Source organism: Dendrobates tinctorius, unplaced genomic scaffold (genome assembly GCF_039654945.1).
Source record: "Dendrobates tinctorius isolate UK_male_01 unplaced genomic scaffold, ASM3965494v1 ptg000133l, whole genome shotgun sequence".
Lineage (NCBI taxonomy): Eukaryota > Metazoa > Chordata > Amphibia > Anura > Dendrobatidae > Dendrobates > Dendrobates tinctorius.
Window position 1 is genome coordinate 25,103,196 of NW_027361801.1, and position 22,952 is coordinate 25,126,147.

Genomic DNA, 22,952 nt, shown 5'->3' on the forward strand with positions numbered 1-22,952 from the left:
TCATCCACTCTGCACTTGGCCGTTTGTCTCAGGGCATTGACTGCTGAGAGCTCGGACTCTAGGTGGCGCAGCCACTCCACCTGCGCAAAGTTGGCGACTTCCATACTCGCCACCTTCAGGCACTCCCTCGCCAGCTGTTGACAAATCTCTTCGCGCCCTTGCTCCAAGTCTCGTAGGTGCGATTCTACCTGGTGACAACTGTCAACATGCTCTTTCCACGTATATACTTCTTTAGGTTGTCAATTTGACCTTCTAGCTGTTGGGTGATAGCGGTCAAATTAGAGTCACTACTCCTCCTGTCATCCAAGAACAGCAAGCCCCCATTCACACAGGTGTAGGACCCTTTTTCTGGAGGTCCCCCATCTCCCACGGTCACTTCTACCTCTGACCGGTCCACTTTAGGAGGCGTCACCGTCTCAATGTCTGCTAGCCCACCAGTAGAAAGGTCTCCATGCCCCTGCTGTAGAGGAACTCCCCTCTCACACAAGCCAGAGAACAGTCTAGAGTCCTGGCCTATAACCACTGCCCATGACAGATTCGGGACTATTGTGACATCCTGTCCCGCAATGTCCCAGCCTGTCATAGACTACCCTGGCCACTGGACAATCCTTAGTGCCCTCGTGGTTGCACGTAATCCCAACCTTTCTGCCGGGTATCTCAGAAGCAAGCCTCAGTAGAGTCACTGGGCTCTCAGGGTCGACCAGACCAACCACGTCTTCGTTATTTACCTGGAGGCCACACCCCCGTAGCATTGTGCAGGCTGGGTAATTCACCAGGCAGATTGGACAGACATAGGACATTTGCCCCTGGCAACATTTTGTCTGTACCACCCCTTTCATGCTGGGATGCTCCTCCCCTTTTGGGCCACTATCCCCTTTTTGGACTCCACCTCCCACTGGGACTCCACCCTTTTTGGGTTACAACCCCAATTTGGGTCACCGCCCCCTTTTGGGCTACCACCCCAATTTGGGTCACCGCCCCCTTTTGGGACTCCACCCCCTTTTGGGCTACCATATACTCCGATTTGGGCCACCACCCCCTTTTGGGATCTCCCCATGTCTGTTCTGCAGAACTTCTTATGCCACAGTTCACACAGTACAGTTTGTCTTTTTGGGCTGGTACTGGCCCTTTAAGCACGACACCACACCAGTTCCTCCTGGCGCTGCCACAGCTCCTGCTGTCACAAATCACCAGCACCTCCGGCTGTCGCTCACAAGCAGCTGCTGGTGTCACTGCAGCTCCTGCTGCGCCGTCTTTGTGGACCCGCAGATCCACCAGAAGCTGCTTGTCCCCTTCGTAACCCCGCTGATTTACCGGAAGCCGCTTGTCCCCTTCTTGCCTCCCATTGAGCCACCGCGGGATGAGTTGAGAAAAGAAAAAAAAAACACCACACAAAAAACTCACGTGTCCTGTCTGTGTGCTATTCAGGACGTTCCGTCTCCGCCTGAGACCGTCCAACACACAGGGTGCACCGGGTGCTATTCAGGGAGCGGCCCTCCTCCTGGGGTTTCCCAACACACTGGCCTCACAAGGTCCTGGGGGTCAGCGGGTGCTATTCAGGACATCCGTCTCTGCCTGAGACTGCCTAACACGCCTCACCAGGTCCAAGGTCATACCACGTGCTCCAGGGAGACGATTCTTCTCCTAGAAACTCCCAACACTGACCCTCCAGGACCTTGCTCACTGAACCCGCCAGGTACACCGTCTTACTCACTGACCCAGGTCAGTACCACACGAACACCAGTCCGTTGCCTGTGTCGGCCACACAGGTCCTCGGGTACCTCTTATCTGCAGAGGCACCCTAGCACAATTCACAGTCTCTTTCTCACTGACCCCGGTCAGTATTACTCACGATTTTCAACGGCCATCTGCTCTCCTGGCTCAGAGCCGCCAGTATGGCAACATGTGCTTCTTGGAACCGTTGCCCGCAGTCTGTCACCAATTGAAGGGATTTAACCCGCTCAGGAGCAACGGGAGTCAATCAGGAGGCACGTTCCTTTAAAAATTCATAGGGTTTATTGCTGCATAACCCATAAACCAGCACATAACATAAGGAATAGCCTTTAGCTCAGGCGAAAGCAAATATAAGTGTCCATTGTTTCAGGCTCAGTCCTGGAGCCTCAGCAAACACAGGAGGCTTATCCGTTCTCACATACAGCCAATATACACAGGCCTCACCGGGACAGCAGCCTCAGCATGTGGTCTTCAGGAAGGTAGCCCACCTTCCTCCACCTAGGCCTACTGGGACCTTCCACATGGCCCAATCAGATCCATGCGCTCTCTCTTGTGACCAGACCTCAGGTACCTTATATGGTCCATAACCACACCCACAGGTGATCACATGGCTATGATCTCACTAATGGTCCTATTACACACACAGCCACACACAGGCTTCCCTGACACATTGTAACGGAAATGTCAGCAGTACCTCTGCTGATCAATACACATATTCAAGCTTCCGTCACAAGGCCTCCTATGGTCTTGGGATACATAACGGTCATTCAGCATCCTATACCCATTACCACAATGGATATGCCTGTAGGCCCATCCTGGGACACCCACACAGCGCCCCCTAGCAGACATAGTGGTCACTACACCACACTACCTATAAACTTTATTCAGCTACTTTTCACCCACTTTTACATGGACACCCAGGGCCACGGATCGGGTCACCGCCACCGCGACCTATCCCTTTGAGACCGACCCGGTACCGAGTGATGCCCACACCTGCCCTGGGGGTGATCCACCATAACTTATAAACTAATACATCTCAGTAACTATATCATTTCATTTTGGTTCTTTTATACTAGAAATTATGCACTTCTTTCTATCAAGGATGCAACTGATTAAATATATTCACCCAATTGTCTGCGATATCTGTCTCTTAATTACCGTACTCTTTCTGAGAAAAGCAAGCAACAAAGAATAAGCCGCACACACATTTAGCTGAAGGAAACATATTTATTTTACAAGTGCACAATCTGCTTCGACGTAAACAGGGTCCTATTATAAAGAAAATACATGATACCATTCAACGTCAAAGAAAAGATTATGACGGAACATGTAAACAGTTACAATGCATAGCCTGCTTCAATGTAGAGTTTTAGATTCATTTTGGGATTTTAGATTGAAAACAAAAGGAACAAAAAAAAAAATAGAAATAATAACTGAGATAATGAAATCAGTGCATTTTTGTGTATACAACAAATCAACCATGTGTCCAAACCTAGAAACGTCATATCCATGTAATAACATTTCAGGAGAGAAAGAAATAAAACTGAACGTTATCTAATGCACAAAATCAAACATGTCATGCACCTTGACTCCAATCCTTTTCTGTCCATGCAATGGATTTGATTACCTATATGGAAAACGTATATCTTCAACATTTCGATTAAATAGCAGGCACAGATACCTGTTGTTTAGACACAGCCTGATTCAAAATGTCTCCTTACCTATGATACTTACATATGCCATACGTTGACGGGAAGAAATAAAAGAAAAACAAGAGACGGACATTTACGAATAAGACATTTCTTATAAAAATCATCACCTTAATTCCACAGGTTTTTTTTTTTGTTAGAAAAGAAGCCACAACATTTATAAAACATCAAACACAAAAAAAATGGAATTAAGAGAAAATTACATAGGTTGGATGGTTGGATGCATAACGAGAGATTCCACTGCTTGGGGTTGACAATACATATTTTTTGAGTCTACATAAATGGAGTAATACTATAACCAGGGAGCTACAAAGATACTGTATATAAAAATGATTTAGCATTAGTTACAGGAACACTGTTTACTTGAGCCTGAGGGGGTCACCTCAGAGTTGACCTGATTTTGGCAATGTTGACCCAGCTTTCGAGGAGCCGGATCAGTTCGGGAAGCTGCATTCAAGAAATCAAAGTGTTGCACTTCTCCAAATGAATACATGTAATCAAGCTAATATATAAAACTGTAAGCCAATAAACAACAAGTTTTAGGGGTTTTTTTATGCTTGCCCTCTATAAAACATATAAGCATTAAAATTTTCTTTAAAGAGCAAAAGTGGTCTTTTATTCTTGTTTGGAAAGCAAAATTCTTATGAGAATTCAGTTCTTTGTTGTGTTTCTCTTTCCACAAAAGCATATGTGATATAACCAGAGAGCAGCGTATGTCCTCTCATCGGCCTATTCCACTCTATGTTTTGCTGGCTATCCCGATGCCTTCCGAGATGCAAAAAAAACACATTCTAAAATGACGGAATCCATTGAAAACCAGGAGCTCTAATGGTTGACGTGAGTGACCTATGCAAGTTCAGTGCTTGTCCTGAAAAAATTGAATATTTGGATGAAAGACTTCTAGTAAGAATTGAACAGCATCCAGAGGTAAGGTTCCATTCCTGTGTGTACCGTAACCTATATCTCGCCTGCAGCTGGCTACGTTGATTCATTCTGACTCATAGATTTACCACCATTTAGTACTCCTGAAACGCTTCTACTTTTGGTTGGTGTGCCGCTTCCGGATCTGGAAAATTCTGTGAGATCATGGAGAGAAGGTTCTTTGTACATGGCCACTGAAATAAAAGAAAATATAATTCTGTTTTTCTCAAAAGAACCAATTAAATTCAAAGCTCAATTACAATCACAATGTGATTATGAAACAGATATATAACACCAGGTGATATGATTGCAGTCATTTTCTTGTTTGGTCTTCATGTTCTAAATGATGTCCCTCTTGAAGCTATCTACTTTCAACTCTTTCTTAGAACTATCATCGTCACAGAAAGTAATAAAGAATCATGACCTAGACTTGAAATCACTATCTAAAAATGGGACAGGTCAAAAAGGCACAACCACGGTAAAACGCTTATCCTACGCAAAATCACCTCAAAGAAAAATCAAACTAAACATCATATTGCACCAGGACAAATGCTAGTCTATGGGGTCATGCACATGTCCGATTTTTTTCTGTTCGAGGTAAAAATTTATCCATGCCTGAGTTTGATCTGTTATTCGGGTCCCACTTGGCCATGCAAGTTGATGAGTGGCAAATATTGGACTTCACTTGGGTGACATCCTCGACCTCACAGAACGGAGAAGATAGAGAAACATTTTTCTCCATCTTCTCCTCATTCGAGAAAATCAGATCACACTATGATCCTACTCTGATCTAAAGCTGATGAGAGTGTGATTAGCATAATTATCTTGATTCTCTTGGATGAGAGAAAGTACAGTTGTGTGACCCTAGCTTTAGGATAGATCATCAATAACAGATCAGACAGCCACCACGCCCATCCAGAAGTTGAGTGGTGGACCAGAAATTCTACACTTTTATGCAATTATTTAGTGGCCATGAATGGTACTACAAGCTTTCTGCTATACAAATGAATGACGGAAAGTTTACAGTATCATTCACAGTCACTGCACAATTTATGGATGTATGGCAGAATCTGAACCCAGGTCATCAATATTAAGGCCCTTGAAAACCCCTTTACTGAAACTTATCATATAATCCATTTAGTGCATTCCTTAAAAAAAATAAACAGCTCATTAAAGTCACATCCATTATAGAAAAACTATGACAATAACTTATGATCAATCTTATTTGGTACTTTTATCCATCTGTTATTATTGATTATATTCCCAAATTTTTTATTGCTTCATTTTTTGAGCATCAAGGCCAATGAACAAATGATGTATCTATCTTATTGCTAGGTGTCATAAACGGTTTAATATATACATACATATTGGGGTTGGGTGGCTATGTTTTTTTATATAAAAATGTATTTCTTAGAAACTATAATGTGTTCTATTTGTAGACATAAAATGTAATTAAAAAGAAAACACAAAGAAAACAGAATAAAAACATATACACTTTTATTTTACCTTTTAGAGGTTTTGGCAGAAAGTGTGCTGCAGGCTTGTTTTTCTTTACATGGTTTCCTTTCATAATTTCACCCTCTTTGTTGAGACCCAAAAACCAGCTCCTTCCTGATTGTTGCTGTCTGTAGATCATTGAAGAGTAGGTCACGTAATAATTTTCAAAAACCGATTCTTTAAATTTGCATTCAGGTGTAAAATGTTCCTGTAAAGAAAAGATATATCATGAATAATTCAATCAGCAAAGTATAATAAGGGGTCATACGGGCTTAAAAATAGATATTATAAGGGCTGTGAAACTATTTTTACATGAAAAATAATTGCAAAGGAATATTAAATAAGAGACATGTTACATTATTAATCTGTAAAAGATCATTCACAGTATTGGACTTTTCATTGTCCTTCCATGATAGGGCTGAAATTAATATCACATAGAACTAAATTATAGGAAGGAAAAAATGGGCATTTGGCAAGAACTTCCACCAGTATAAGGTCTTCATTCAGCTTTTAGTGTTTGAGTTTTCAAGTTTAGGTATTCAAATGGGCTGTCCGAACTATTATATTTTTTTTACTATGAGCCTAAAAACTACAACATTGGCAACTACCTGCCTGTTCTACCCGGTGCCGGCACAGAGTAGTTATTGACCTTCCCTGTTAACGATTCTGCTTCTCCATGTCAACAGAGCAGCTCTTCTTCTTCCAGGGTGCTGTGTTGATGAGGCATGAATGATTGCTGACGTCATGCTGATTAACAGCCAGCTCCCCGCAGTTAGGCAGCAGGGAGTCAGCTATCAATCAGCATGATGTCGGCAGTCATGCCTCTTTAACAGAGCAGAGCAGGTAAGAAGCAGCTGTCCTATAGTTGTGATGTCAGCAGAAGTGGCTGAAGCACTGGTAGGACCGGCCTATGACAGTTCTGTACAGACAGAGACCAGCGTAGGACACTGCAGGATTTTTTTTGCTATGAGCCTAAAGCCCCCGTCACACACAACGATCTCGATAGCGAGATCGCTGCTGAGTCACAAGTTTTGTGATGCAACAGCGATCTCACCAGCGAGATCGCTGTGTGTGACACTGACCAGCAACCGGCCCCTCTGCCAGTTATCGCTGATCGTCCTGGAATGGCCAGGACATTTTTTTGATCGCTGGTCTCCCGCTAGCCAGCACGCATCGCTGTGTGTGACAGGCGGGAGACCAGCGATCTGGAGCTAGTAACTAAGGTAAACACAGGGTTTCTAAGTGGTGCGCAGCACTTAGGCTGGTTTCACATTTGCGTTTTTTAGCGCTGGAAAAAAACGCATACCTGCGCATGCGTTTTTTCCCCTATATTTAACATGGGTGCGCATACCTGCGCGCTTGTAAGCGCATGTATGCGATTTTCATGCGCTGCGTTTTTTTGGGGTGTGCGTTGGTATTTTCCAGACGCAGCATGTTGCATTTTTTGGCCCTGCAAAAAAGCGCATGCGCACATATGCGCACGTTTTGCGCTAAAAATGGCCATTATAGCCTATGGATGCGCATATGTGCGCACTGGCATGCTCATGTATGCGTTTTTTTGCATATGCGTTTTTTTTTTTTAACCATGGAATTTAGGGGTTTGGGTTAGAGTTAGGGTTAGTTAAGGGGGTTTAGGGTTAGGGTTATGGTCAGGGTCAGGGTTAGGGTTGGGGTTTGGGTCAGGGTTAGGGTTAAGTATGGTTTGGTTAAGGGTTAGGGTCAGGGTTAGGGTCAGGATTAGGGTTAAGTATGGTTTTGTTAAGGGTTAGGGTCAGGGTTAGGGTTAGGGTCAGGGTTAGGGTTAGGGTTGGGGTCAGGGTTAGGGTCAGGGTTAAGTATGGTTTTGTTAAGGGTTAGGGTCAGGGTTAGGGTCAGGATTAGGGTTAAGTATGGTTTTGTTAAGGGTTAGGGTCAGGGTTAGGGTCAGGGTTAGGGTTAGGGTTGGGGTCAGGGTTAGGGTCAGGGTTAGGGTTAAGTATGGTTTGGTTAAGGGTTAGGGTTAGGGTCAGGATTAGGGTTAAGTATGGTTTTGTTAAGGGTTAGGGTCAGGGTTAGGGTTAGGGTTAGGGTCAGGGTTAGGGTTAGGGTCAGGGTTAGGGTCAGGGTTAGGGTTAAGTATGGTTTTGTTAAGGATTAGGGTCAGGGTTAGGGTCAGGATTAGGGTTAAGTATGGTTTTGTTAAGGGTTAGGGTCAGGGTTAGGGTTAGGGTTAGGGTCAGGGTTAGGGTTAGGGTTAGTTAGGGTTTAGGGTTTGGGTTAGGGTTAAGTATGATTTGGTTAAGGGTTAGGGTCAGGGTTAGGGTCAGGATTAGGGTTAAGTATGGTTTTGTTAAGGGTTAGGGTCAGGGTTAGGGTCAGGGTCAGGGTTAGGGTAAGTTAGGGTTTAGGGTTTGGGTTAGGGTTAAGTATGATTTGGTTAAGGGTTAGGGTCAGGGTTAGGGTTAGGGTTAGGGTCAGGGTTAGGGTAGTAAAGTCATGGTTTGGGTAGTGTGAGGGGCCACCTAAAAATGTTGGAAAAAACCGCAAACGCGGTAAAAACGCACTAAAAACGCATACAAACGCATAAAAACGCTGCGTTTTTTTCATGCATGCTCATAAAAATGCTTGAAAAAAACGCAGCAGTTGTATGCTTATGTATGCGTTTTTTCAATGCATTTTTTTGCGGGAAAAACGCGCTGCAAAAAAAAGCAAGTGTGAAACTAGCCTTAGAAATCTGATGTGTACCTTAGTTACCAGCGCGCTGGTGCAGGGAGCTGGTAACCAAGGTACACATCGGGTTTCTAAGTGTCGCTCGCCGCTTAGAAACCCGATGTGTACCTTGGTTACCAGATCCCTGCACCAGCGCGCTGGTAACTAAAGTAAACAGTGGGTAACTAAGCGACGTGCGTCGCTTGTTACCCCCGTGTCGCTGGTGCTGATCGCTGGTGAAGTTGCCTATTTGGCAGCTCACCAGCGATCATGTAGCAACACACCAGCGATCCTGACAAGTTCATATCGTTGTCGGGATCGCTGGTGCGTCGCTATGTGTGATGGGGGCCTAAGGACTTTCAGGTAGTTAGCAACTACCTGCCTGTTAGTTCTTATGCCATAATAAAAAATGTATAGTCCTGGATAATCTCTTTAAGAATAAGTGACAGCAATATACTGTATATTGAACAATACTAATATCTAGAGTAAAGAAAATGGATAAATACCACAATATGCCAAAAAATGTATAAAACATGTATTAAACCACCCTAATAAACACCAGGCTGTCCTAAAATCTTGCTCATTTGGATCTGCAGACAATTTTCTAATGTTAATGTCCAGCATAAGTTATTCACTTATTATATGATACCGTTATTGGGTAAGAGACCCCCTCTAATTTTTTGAGCAGGTTCTCCACCTGATTCAGGCCTAGCATTACATGCCTGGAATTTTCCTAGAAATGAATTGTGATAATCCTATGAATTATTATAAAGCATAAGTCATGTTTGGGATCTCTGTAAAAAGTAGCTCCAGTAAATGAAAGGTTGACCTTTAAGTGGCAGTCTCAAGTGACAGTGGCAGCAAAACAACAATATATGCTGGAGGCAACTTCTCTCCTTGTGCCAGCGTTTCCAGGCTTTAGTTCTACAATCAAATAATTTTTTTAGAAAAATAGATATGGTAAGAATGTTAGTAGTTCCTAAAGCTGCGGGAATGAAGATCAAGGATTAGAAAGGTCTTGTGTTTTTTCAGAAAATGTAAGCATATTTGTGTAGCAGAGTTGTCACATTTGTATTTTCGTGGAGTTATTATAAGGCTTGAAGTGGTCATCCGGTCTTAAAATATTAATAACCCAAAGGAGCAGTCTTTATTATTAAATTGGTGGTGTTCTGAAACCTGCAACCACCACTGATCAGCTGTTATTAGCTCCTCTGACAGCTGTATGTAAATAGTTAATGGACCCCAACATTGCAACTCCATTCAATGTACACTGCTCAAAAAAATAAAGGGAACACTTAAACAACAGAATATAACTCCAAGTAGATCAAACTTCTGTGAAATCAAACTGTCCACTTAGGAAGCAACACTGTTTGACAATCAATTTCACATGCTGTTGTGCAAATGGAATAGACAACAGATGGAAATTATTGGCAATTATCAAGACACCCTCAATAAAGGAGTGGTTCTGCAGGTGGGGACCACAGACCACATCTCTGTAGCAATGCTTTCTGGCTGATGTTTTGGTCACTTCTGAATGTTGGTTGTGCTTTAACATTTGTGGTAGCATGAGATGGACTCTACAACCCACACAAATGGCTCAGGTAGTGCAGCTCATCCAGGATGGCACATCAATGCGAGCTGTAGCAAGAAAGTTTGCTGTGTCTGTCAGCGTAGTGTCCAGAGGCTGGAGGTGCTTCCACGAGACAGGCCAGTACACCAGGAGACGTGGAGGGGCTGTAGGAGGGCAACAACCCAGCAGCAGGACCGATACCTCAGCCTTTGTGCAAGGAGGAACAGGAGGATCACTGTCAGAGCCCTGCAAAATTACCTCCAGCAGGCCACAAATGTGCATGTGTCTGTACAATCAGTTATAAACCGACTCCATGAGGATGGTCTGAGTGCCTGACATCCACAGATGGGCATTGAGCTCACTCTCCTGGTGTACGCCCCCAGAAGAAGCTGGCGGCGTAACATGCGTCGGGGTGTGGGGACACCTTATGTTCCAGTGCCACAGGTACAGTAGCTCCATTTCTTATTTATCCACCTATTTTGGTTTTTTGGACTGACTATGGTCCTTAATGACGGAGCGCAGTCACAGCACATTTTACATTGTGGTTAATTTGTTTTTTTCAGGGCTTTGTCAGCATTTGAATGGTAAAATCTATTCATGCAGTTTGGGTTTTCCTTTGTTTAGCTATTGTGCTAGGGGATAACTTCTAATTAGAGCCCCTTATTGTTCATTACAAGGGTTTACTGTTATGTAGAAAGCCTATTTATTCATGTATATTGACATGTATATTGACTTACATTATGGCATATTATATGATGTTATAGCCCATTAATGTATGTGGTCCTCTATCATGGCTATCTTGCTGCTATTTTCATATGGTTTTTAGAAATTTTTTCAATAAAAATATACCTTTTAATTGAAATTTATAGTGGGATCTCTTCTTTGCCCTTCATTTTATTATGAGGGACTGCTTGTATTTATATGGTTGAAGTGCCCTGCTCACTTTCTGGACTATTTGTTGTTATATCAGTGTACGTATGAGTAAAAAAGAATTTGAAAACCAATATGTCTCTTTCAATAACCGCATATACTCATGGATAAGCCAAGTTTTTCAGCACATTTTTTTGGGCTGAAAGTCCCCCTCTCAGCTTATACATGAGTCATGTACCGTGGGTCGGCGGGGGAGAGGGAGCGGGGATGTCAGAGACCATACTCACCCCCTCCTGGCGCAGTCTCTGCACCCCCCTGCTTCCCCCATGGTCTCGGTGCCCCAGCTGCTCCTGCATTCAGCGGTCACGTGGTACCACTCATTAAAGTCTTGAATATGTGCCCCCCTCAGCTTATACACAAGTCATTGTCCCAGAAAGCCGGCGGGGAAGGGGGAGCGGTGGAGCAGCGGGTCACTGAGGCAGGAGCCGGCAGCTGTGGCTACAGCTTGTGCCTCTGTTAAATAGAAATGAATAGTCATTTCTCTTATTGTGTGCACAGTGACAGCTGCAGCCGCAGCCACCGGCTTACAGAAGACATCATACTCACCCTCCAGAGTGCCCTGCATCTCAGTTCCAGCTTCCGGCAGCTATGCCTGTGCTGAGCGATCACGTGGCACCGCTCATTAAGGTAATTAATATGCACGCATCTCCACTCCCATAGGGGTGGAGTGCTTATTCATTACGTTAATGAGTGGTGCCATATGACCGCTCAGCACAGGAAGAGCTGACAGAAGCCAGCACTAACGAGATGCTGCGAGGGCATGCTGGAGAAGGGTGAGTAGGATATATATATTTTTTTAATATGAAGCATGCATACCAGGACGGGAGGGGGAGAGTCACACATACCAGGACAGCGACAGGGGGAGCCATGCATACCAGGACAGCTACAGGGGAGCCACGCACACCAAGACAGGGAAGAGGGGACAATACATACTCTGCTTATACTCAAGTCAATAAGCTTACCCAGTTTTTCGTGGCAACATTAGGTGCCTCGGCTTATACTCGGGTGGGTTTATACTTGAGTATATACGGTAGTTCATCTGAGCTTCATGCATATTGTCCTAATGTATAAATTGTATGTTTTAGTTTATGTTAGTAAAGTATGATGTAATATGCAATAAAAGGTATTGAAATGGTATAATATAACGTGAGATGATAGCACAAAGACAGAAAATAATAATATATCCTAGAATAACATAGAGTACACCTCTAATATAATACTAAATTGATTTAGGGACTACATATGTGCAAAAGTTGATTTTTTGGTCAAACCTGAACTCAGGATCCCTATAATGAACATGGTTCTGAAAGAGATTATTGGCAAAACTTTTGGATGAAGTATCAGGGGTGCTGTTTCTGGACTCATTTTGCTGATTACATAGGACAGACGCTCAGTACAAAATCTTTACTAGAACTCCATATTTGCCACTTAATAATGATGTTCTCCTATGTGGCAAAGGGAACTCTGAATCCCTCAGATTGCAGAGCTGGGTGCATATGGATAAGATGGCTCCGCAATGATTGGCAATGTATAAGTAATTGTATATACTGTTGGAGGTTGTGAGACTCCATTAATATCAATTATTATTAATTTATAAATCTATAATATCAGACTCCCAGATTTTTAGAAAATCTAGTTCTCGCTCTCCCTCATATATACTGTATTAGCTGTCAAGCAGCAAAACAGAATAAATTGTCTCAGTCTTTCCGAATGGGCAACTACAAGCAGCTAGCTCAGTCGCTACCGGGCAAAATTAAGATATCTCAAGAGGAACAAGCAGTGAAAACTGCGTGGGCTGAAACAGAGAGGAAAATACTCTAAACCCCTTTTGAATATTTATTTTGATGCTGAGGTTTATAACAGCGAGGGACTCATACTGCTCAAATCTCAAGCCTAGCAATAGTCATCGCATGTAAACCTCTAATCAGACACTACCCAGGTGTGCGCCATATGCTTCCCAATAACGTTAGCAGGAAATCCCTTCTTTTGTAGTGTTCTATCAAACATCTACAAGCCGCAGCTTTGTGTTCGTGCCATGCAACACGGGTGTAAGCTGAAGGGAATACTTGAAAAAAAATCTGCAGTTTACGAGCTGTTACCATCAGAAAAAATAATAAAACAACACAGCTTCGTAATGTGATTTAGTACTTTTGTTATGTAGCTTTCCTGTTTTTGAATGAATGATCTGACTGTTGTAATTGAATACAATACAACATTTGACTGATGTAATTGTATATGGTAAAACGTGCAGGATACTTGACGCTCATCAAACTTATCTAGAGAAAATAATGTTTGGATTTAATAACCAATAGGTTTATAATTTACAGCTAAAATTAGAGATTTGTAATAATATCTAAGTGAGATTGACAGTCATCTTTTATAAAATAATAAAATAAGGTTTGGATTGGGGATGAGAAAGAGAAATAGAGATGGACGGATGAACAGTAGAATGGACGTACAGATGGATAAGATGGATAAAGTGGATGGGCAGATGGATAGGATGTATGGACAGATGGATAGGATGGATGAACAGAAGGATAAGATGGATAAAATGGATGGACAGATGGATAGGATGAATAGATAAGATAAATAGGATGGATGGACAAATTAAAAAGATGGATAAAATTGATGGACAGGTGGATAGGATGGATGGACAGATAGATAAGATGAATGGATAAGATGGATGGACAGATGGATAAGATGGATAAAATGGATGGACAGATGGATAGGATGGATGGACATATGAATAGGATGAATAGATAAGATGGATAGGATGGATGGACACATGGATAAGATGGATAAAATGGATGGACAGATTAAACGGATGAATGGATAAGATGGATAGGATAGATGGACAGATTAATAAGATAGATAAAATGGATGGACATATGGATAGGATGGATGGACAGATGGATGGATGGATGGATGGATAGATGGATAAGATGGATAAAATGGATGGACAGATGGATAGGATGGATGGACAAATGGAATGGATGAATGGATAAGATGGATAGGACAGATGGACAGATGGATAAGATGGATAAAATGGATGAACAGATCGAAAGGATGAATGGATAAGATGGATAGGATGGATGGACAAATTGGACAAAGATGGATGTAATGGAATGACATATGGATGGGATGGATGGACAGATGGATAGGATGGATGGACAGATGGATATGATGGATGGATGGCTAAGATGGATTGACAGATAGACAGATGGAGATAAATAGAAAAACAAAAAAATTGGAGCAACACAAACAAAATTGCAGGTATAGTGCCAGCCCCCAGGTTGTAACTCACCAACTTATTTTACATTAAAAAAACCATAAGAAGTAGGTGACACTCAACTGAAAATTTCTTGCAAAAAACTGTTGTATTTATTGGCCCATCTGAACAAGAGAGTAAAATATTGGCTCAAGAACAAGTGATATAAAAGCTTCACTTACTCTCAAGCTGAAACATTGCCACCTGTTCACATAGGCCAATAAATATACCTGCGCTTTTGGTTCTCCATTTTTTTGTTTTGAAAAATAGATAGACAGATAGGTAGACAGATAAATAGATAGATCAATAGTTAGTGATAGACAGACAGACAGACAGATAGATAGATAGATAGATAGATAGATAGTACAAGAAAGATGAAGACAGAAGTGGTTTATTAGCCCATAAGTGCCCCTGTGACATTTTGCGTTCTCACACCTTCAGCCGAAATGTCGCAGGAGCCCATATGGGCTAATAAACCACTATATTTTTTTCTAAGAAGGAGCGCTGTCTTCATCTTTTTTGTACAATATTGAGGATCGGTCTATGCCTGGAAGGTCTCGCACCCATTTCTCCATATACTACTTTCTTTGATAGATAGACAGACAGAGAGATAGATACCGTATATACTCGCGTATAAGCCGAGATTTTCAGCTGAAAATCCTCCTCTGAGCTTATACGCGAGTCATATACCGGGGGTCGGCGGGGGAGGAGGAGCGGGGGTGTCAGAGACCATACTCACCCCCTCCTGGCATGGTCTCTGCACTCCCCTGCTTCCCCCATGGTCTCCGCACCCCAGCTGTTCCATGGAGGAAGCAGGGGCTGAAGAGACGGTGCACCAGGAGGGGATGAATATGATAGGGGAGGACGGGGAGCAGAGCAATATTTACTGGTTCCCGTTCCACCACCGTGCACCGCTCTGTCTCCCGTGTCCTCTGGCTGTGACATTCAACAGAGGGCACGATGACGTAGTAAGTGCGCGCCCTTTGCTGAACGTCACTGCAGAGGACCCGGGAGAAAGCGGCGCGCAGTGATGGAGGGGGACCGGTAAATATAGCCAGTGCCGGGGGCTTCAGCCAGTGGTGACACCGGCACCTGGCACCCAGCGACGGAGAGGTGAGTATGTCTTTTTTTTTAATAGCAGCAGCGGCAGCAGCATATGGGGGGTATTTATCTATGGAGCATCTTGTTGGGCACCATTAACCCTTGTGCAGCATAAAATGGGGGGTATTTATGTATGGAGCATCTTGTTGGGCCACCATTAACCCTTATGCAGCATATTATGGGGGTACTTTTTGAGTCAGACTCCCTCACTGCCGCAGTCCACATCTTTCCCGGGACATGTCAGTTGTTTTGAACAGCTGACATATGCCCACAATAGCCGTGGGTGGAATTGTGATCCACTCGCAGCTATTAACCAGTTAAAGTTAAATGCCGCTGTGAAATGCTGACAGCAGCATTTAACAACCGCTTACGGCAATTGCACCGGAAATACGCCCACCGGTGACCCACCTCACACGATCGCGGGTCACCGGTGTGTTGGCATGACAAAAGGAGGTCTCCTTGAGACCTCTATGGTTGTCAGTGCCGGCTTGCTGTGAGCACCACCCAGTGGTCGGTGCTCATAGCAAGTGATGTTATATAGGGGCAATCTGATCATCATCTGTACGTAGCAGAGCCAATCAGGTTATGACAGCTTCTAGCCTCCCATGGAAACTATTGAAGCAAAAAGTAAAAAAAAAAAATGTTTTTAAAAATATAAAAAAAATAAAAGTTCAAATCACCCCCCTTCTGCCCCATTCAAAATAAACCAGTAAAACTAAAATCAAACCTACACATATTTGGTATAGCTGTGTTCAGAATCGCCTGATTTATCAATAAAAAAAGGAGTAATCTGATCGTTAAATGGCGTAGCGAGAAAAAGTCAAAACGCCAGAATTATGTTTTTTTTGGTTGCCGTGACGTTGCTTTGAAATGCAATAATGGCCGATCAAAAGATCATATCTGCACCAAAATGGTATCAGTAAAAATGACAGCTTGGAATGCAAAAGCTAAGGACTCACTCAACCAGAGATCACGAAAAATGGAGATACTATGGGTCTTGGAAAGTGGCACAATTTTTTTTTTTTTTTTTTTAACAAAGTTTGAAATTTTTTCCACCATTTAGATAAAAAAGAACCTATACAAGTTTGGTGTCTATGAACTTGTAACGACCTGGAAAATCATAATGGCAGGTCACTTTTAGTATTTAGTGAAAAAGCCAAACAAAAAGCAACTGTGGGATTGCATATTTTCTGGTACATGACATGGTAAAGCCAATGGTGTCGTTCAAAAGTACAACTTGTCCCGCAAAAAACAAGCCCTCCAATGGCCATATGGACAGAAAAATAAAAAAGTTATGGTTTTGGGAAAAAGGGGAGTGAAAAATGAAAATGCAAAACCGAAAAAAGCTCTGGGGGTTAAGGGGACAGAGGTTGAGTGTAGTTCCCTGTGAGGGGAACAAAACTCCCATTGACCCTCTAGGCTAACAGGTTTCCAGTCCCAGCTAATGGGGGGTGTTCCTGTTTTTTTAAGAAATAATTTGTTTCCTTTTCTATGGTCTTTTCAGTAGATGGTCAGTGGATCTTTTGTAACTGCATTGTGGAAATCCAGTTTAGGCCTCTTTCACACATCAGGTTTTCGCCGTCAGGCGCGATCCGGCGCTTTTGACAGAAACCGGATCCGGCGAAATGCAATGCCAGATCCGGTTTCCCCCCCCCATTGACTTGCATTTGCGCCGGATCGCGCCGGATGGCCATGCGTTTCATCCGGTTTTCGCCGGATCCGGCAATGTGTCGCGATCCGGCGTCTGGAAAAAACGGCTACTGTAACGTTTTTTGTCTCCGGCGAAAAAGCCGGACACGCCGGATCCGGCGCGTCCGGCTTTTTCACACAATGAAAGCCTATGAGCGCCGCAATGCGCCTGATCCGGCGAAAGCCGGATCCGGTGGCCGGATCCGGTTTTTTTGGTCTGAGCATGCTCAGTAGCTCTGCCCACAAGACATATATAAAAGCAAGACAGTGGGACCCACAGCCACACCCAACATGCCACCCAAGAAAGCAACCAAGCGCAGCAGGAGAAGGCAGGAGACCACTGCAGCACCATCAGCACCACCACCACCCCAAATGGAGCAGCAAATGGAACATGCTGAGGAGGGGAGGCCAGCAGCAGATGAGAGACGGTAATTATCAAATCCCCCATTCCTCCAAACTAGGGCTATTGAATATCAAGATATTCATTGGCCCTTTGTTTCTCTTTATTCAACAGCCGCCCAATAGATGCAGCAGCAGCAGCAGCAATGGCAGCAGCTGGAACACCACCCACAGGCATGGAGTGTGGCCACCAGGAAGACAGCACATCATCTTCTGGGAGCCCTCCCTCGCATCGTCAGCGTTTGACGGTAAGTTTTTATTTCCAAAATCCATCATCTCTGTAATATATGTCTATTCATTGCCTTTTATTTCAAAACAGGATTCACAAGATGAAGAGGAGCTCCCAGAAGAAGAAGGAAGGGGTGGACAGACACTTGGAGTGGGCTCACAATTGGTAAGTTTTTTGCATCAAACGCAGAAACACAACATCACACTACACACAACACATAGAAAACAATGTTCTGCAGACCACACACAGCAAACAAATGCCTACATCCAAAGACATAACATTTTTTGTTTTCTTCTCTAGTCTTCCCAATCTGGTGCTCGGCCAAGAGGTCCTCGCAGTGCCTCCCAGGGTCGTCGGCGACAGCAACGCGGCGGTCACCAGCGTGTAAGTATAAATATTTTTGCTTTGTTTTTTTGCACTTTTTATTTCATTTCTTTTGTGGAGGCTAATTATGTTATTTTTGTCTTTTTCTTTAACAGCCTTCACAGCGTGCTCCCGACTCTGACGGTGAGGATGGAGGACTCGATGTGGACCACCTCATCGATCTCGTCAGAGAAAGGGAGCCGCTCTGGAATATGGCTGACCGCCGCCACGCTGACCTTATCGTTACCCGACGACTCTGGGAGGAAATCTGTTCGCTCCTTGTGGGCCGCTGGGAGGACCTCGATGTTCGGGCCCAGATTAAAGAGCGTAAGTATATACAGTACCGGTTGCTTGATGTAAACCAGTGTTTCCCGAACTCCAGTCCTCGTGGTCCCCACGGATCATGTGTTCAGGATTTCTATTTACTATGGAAATCCTGAAAACATGACCCCTGGGGACCATGAGGACTGGAGTTTGTGAAACACTGATGTTGTATACTAACCACTCCTTTCTCGTTTCAGGGAACAGAATTGTGAATCAGTGGCGGTCTGTGAGGGATCGTTTCAAGAAGGAGTTCAATAAAGAGATGCGGGCCCCGAGTGGATCTGGAGGACGCAGGAGCAAGTACAAGTACGCACGAGCCCTGTCGTTCCTCCGGGAAACAATGGTCACTAGAAGGTAAATATTACACACCACATGTGAAAAAAAATGTTAGATGTAACTTTTTTTTTTCAGCCAGGGCCATACCATGTCAGTATTTTAATTGTTTTTTTTTCTCTTTATTCCACAGCACGGTGAGCAGCACTCGGGAGCCTGCACGATTGGACCCTTCTGAGGCGATCCCTGAGGAGACCTGCACCGAGGGACACTTCGACCGCCCCGGTACATCTGCACCTTCCCAGCCTTCCCACACATTCGACCCATCTGTCCCATCCACCAGCACAGGAGCATCTTGGCCGCCTACATTACATGAAGCTGCTGGTGAGGAGATCGCTTTCCCTTTACCCCACCCTTCTGCCCCTGCCACCTCTAGTACACCTGCGGGTACTGGGCGGCAGCGGCAGAGGGGTCAGGAAAAGAGTTATGCGCCAGAGTTCTTGCATCTGAATGCATCTTTCCAGAACTGTCTAAAAGTCTTGTCAGAGCAAATCTCCGCAGGCTTTCAGCAGATCAACTCCAGCATTCTGGAGGTGAAGACACTTCTGCAAACCATGCATTCAGAAGCAAGATCTTCGCCAAACCACACCTTTTTCAGGTCTGTTGTGGAGCGCATGGCAACACTATCTCCTACCCAGCAGATGCATGTAATGCATTCGTGCCACGGTGCTCTACAGCAGGTTACCTCCCAACCTCCACCTCCCACCACTGTAGTTCCTCCACCTGCACCCCCTCCAGCCACTTTCCATCCTCCCCCTCCTATTACATCTGCACCCCCTCCAGCCACTTTCCATCCTCCCCCTCCTATTACATCTGCACCCCCTCCAGCCACTTTCCATCCTCCCCCTCCTATTACATACCAGCAACCTCACCAGTACCAGCAACCTTCCCAGTACCAGCAACCTCCCCAGTACCAGACATCTCCCCACTTCCAGCAACCTGCCCCGTACCAAACTCCTTCCCCGTACCAAACTCCTTCCCCGTACCAAACTCCTTCCCCATACAACTTTCCATCAACATCATCTGCTCCTACAGTCCCTGCCCAACCCTCCACTCCACCGCCCACCACCTCTTCTGCCTCCCACATGTCCACCCATTCTGTAGCTTTTTCCACACCATCACCTCTAACTGTTCCTTCCCCACCACGATCCCAGTCCTCTCTCCACACTCCCATTGTTGAAGTGTCCCGCAGCCCCTCCAGCAGTATTTCCACCCCACACTACACCGAGTTATAATGTTTTTTTTGTAATAAAAATGCCCATTTGGTTGGTTTCAAACCTTTATTAAAAAAGTTTTTTTAACTTTAAAAACAGTTTACACAAAAAAAAATATTTTAAATAAAAGTTAAATTATTGTTTACACTGGTTGTCTGTCATTTCTTTCTGCGGCGAAATATGTTTAAAAAAAAGGTTAAATACAGGGTATTTAAAAGGTAAAAAGGTATTCAAAACCAGGTATATAACTGTGGGTAAATTTTAGCTTTTTGCCACAGTTGTGTTCCTGGTTGTGTTTGAAGCAAAGTATTTCACCTGAAAAGTTGTGTTTATTGTTGGTGATTTCCTAACAATGTACACAACTTTTGTTAAAAGGTGAAATACTTTGCATAAAACACAACCAGGTACACACCTGTGGCCTAAAGCTAAAAATAGTAAGACCATGACAAGATAGCCAACTTTGGTTGGCAAAGGTATATACTGTTGGTCCAGAAGGTACACAAGTTTGGTTAGGGCACAAATCTTTCACACTCTGTCATCCTGCCAGTGTACTCTGCCTTGAGGTGACATAAAGTATAGTGCAAAATTGTCCCTCATTACTGAAACCGTCACAGAACTTCTAGTGGTAATATTTCCAATGACAACATCCATCTTCGCCAGTAACTTGCTCTTCTCTCCAACCTGCACTTTCTCCTCTACAACCTGTCAAAGAAGGGCTGTAGGAACATGCTATATATAGTTTTCCAGTAGCCAATCCCGTTCGGAAGGCCACAAGGGTCAATTTTAAAAACCAGATCCGGCGTAATCCGTCGAAAAACGGATAGAAAAACGGATGAACCGGATGAGACAGATCCGGTTTTGTCTGTCAAGAACAAGACGGATCCGGCAGAAAACCAGATCCGGCACATCAGGTTTTACAAAACATTTGCCGGATCCGGCATTCCGGCACGACGCCGGATCGCGCCTGACGCCGAAAACCTGATGTGTGAAAGTAGCCTTAAGTGGGGAAAATATGTGTCCTTAAATAAGATGGCTCCGGGTGCATATAACAGCAGAAATATACAGTGCCTTGCAAAAGTATTCGGCCCCTTGGAACTTTTCAACCTTTTCCCACATATTATGCTTCAAACATAAAGATACCAAATGTAAACTTTTGGTGAAGAATCAACAAGTGGGACACAATTGTGAAGTTCAACAAAATTAATTGGTTATTTTAAATTTTTGTGGAAAAGCAAAAACTGAGAAGTGGGACATGCAATATTATTCGGCCCCTTTACTTTCAGTGCCGCAAACTCACTCCAGAAGTTCATTGTGGATCTCTGAATGATCCAATGTTGTCTTAAATGACTAATGATGATAAATATAATCCACCTGTGTGTAATCAAGTCTCCGCATAAATGCACCTGCTTTGTGATAGTCTCAGGGTTTTGTTTGAAGCACAGAGAGCATCATGAAGGCCAAGGAACACAACAGGCCGGTCCGTGATACTGGAAGATGTGCCTATGGGATGGAGGATGTGTGATGGGGATATGGGCACAGGAGGGGGTGAATCATTTCTGTCATGCGCGCTCTGCTCCTTTATGGGGGGGCAGACAATGGCTGGGAGCTTATGTTCCCGGGGATGCTAGATTTCTCCCACCATGTCAGTGTCTGCTGAGGTGTTGTTGAGTTGGGAAAACTGTTGCTCATAGCAACCAATCACAGTTCAGCTCCTTGTAAACAGCACTGGTGAAATGAAAGATACTTTGTGATTGGTTGGTGATACACACACACAAACATTCAATTTTATATATATAGATACCCCTCCTCACATGTAAAGCGCCATGAAATAAATGGCGCTATAATAATAAATAATATTAATAACTAAATAATTTTGTGCTCTTTGATTGCATTGATACATACAGCTCTGGCAAAAATTAAGAGACCACCACATCACAAACCTGTCATGGGCAGCCCATTCTCCAGACCTGAACCCCATTGAAAACCTCTGGAATGTACTCAAAAGAATGATGGATAGTCACAAGCCATCAAAGAACTGCTTACATTTTTGCACTAGAAGCAGTGTGAAAGACTTGTGGAAAGCATGCCAAGACACATGAAAGCTGTTTTTAAAAATCATGGTTATTCCACAAAAACATTGATTTCTGAACTCTTCCTGAGCTTTTAAAACATTAGTATTGTTGTTTCTAAATGATTATGAACTTGTTATCTTTGCATTATTTGAGTTCTGAAAGCACTGGTTTTTTTTAATTTTGACCATTCCTCCTTTTCAGAAAAAAAAATCTAAATTTATTGCTTGGACATTCGGAGACATGTTGTCAGAAGTTTATAAAATAAAAGAGCAATTTACATTTTACTCAAAAATATACCCATAAAGAGAAAAATCAGACAAAATGAATATTTGGAAGTGGTCTCTTAATTTTTGCCAGAGCTGTATATAGAATACCAAAAAGAAATAATTAGCATACCATACATCTTTTTGGGTTTTTATCTAATATTGTTTGAACGCTGGAAGAATTAACCAGGAATACAGGAAATTACAGAAAATATATTGAAGAAGAAGTAGAAGACCTTTGTTTTCACTGTAAAGAATGTATTAGAGAAAATCAGACTGTAGGTATTCAGTTTTTATGAAACTTACTAAATTCTTTTTACAAAATTTTAGGTCATAAAATTATGGTTATGTTTCTGAAAAATTACCTAGAGAATAGATGACAGATGGCAGGAAAAGCCTAGCGAGCCAGAAAAAGAACATTTTATTTTGTCCCTATGGACAGAATTTTCGTTTGGCGGCCACTTCTTATTTCTATGACCATGATGTTCTATCTATCTATCAATCTATCTATCTATCATCTCTCTAATACAGTTGTGCTCGAAAGTTTACATACCCCGGCAGAATTTTTGCTTTCTTGGCCTTTTTTCAGCGAATATGAATAACACCAAAACTTTTTCTCCACTCATGGTTAGTGGTTGGGTGAAGTCA

The 22,952-nt window shown here is 43.3% G+C and overlaps 1 protein-coding gene across 3 annotated transcripts in view; it reads right to left on the reverse strand.

Moving 5' to 3' along the window:
- Positions 1–2,941: 2,941 nt before the first annotated feature.
- The window catches only part of FGF13 (fibroblast growth factor 13), a 509,769-nt gene continuing 489,758 nt past the window's right edge, over positions 2,942–22,952 (reverse strand). For all 3 annotated transcript variants that reach the window (XM_073543570.1, XM_073543568.1, XM_073543569.1), the window contains 2 exons: positions 5,871–6,069; positions 2,942–4,558 (listed from right to left, as the gene is read on the reverse strand). In XM_073543570.1, coding sequence (XP_073399671.1) covers positions 4,422–4,558; positions 5,871–6,069 — 336 coding nt within the window. In that variant the 3' untranslated portion in view covers positions 2,942–4,421. The remainder of the gene's footprint in view (positions 4,559–5,870; positions 6,070–22,952) is intronic.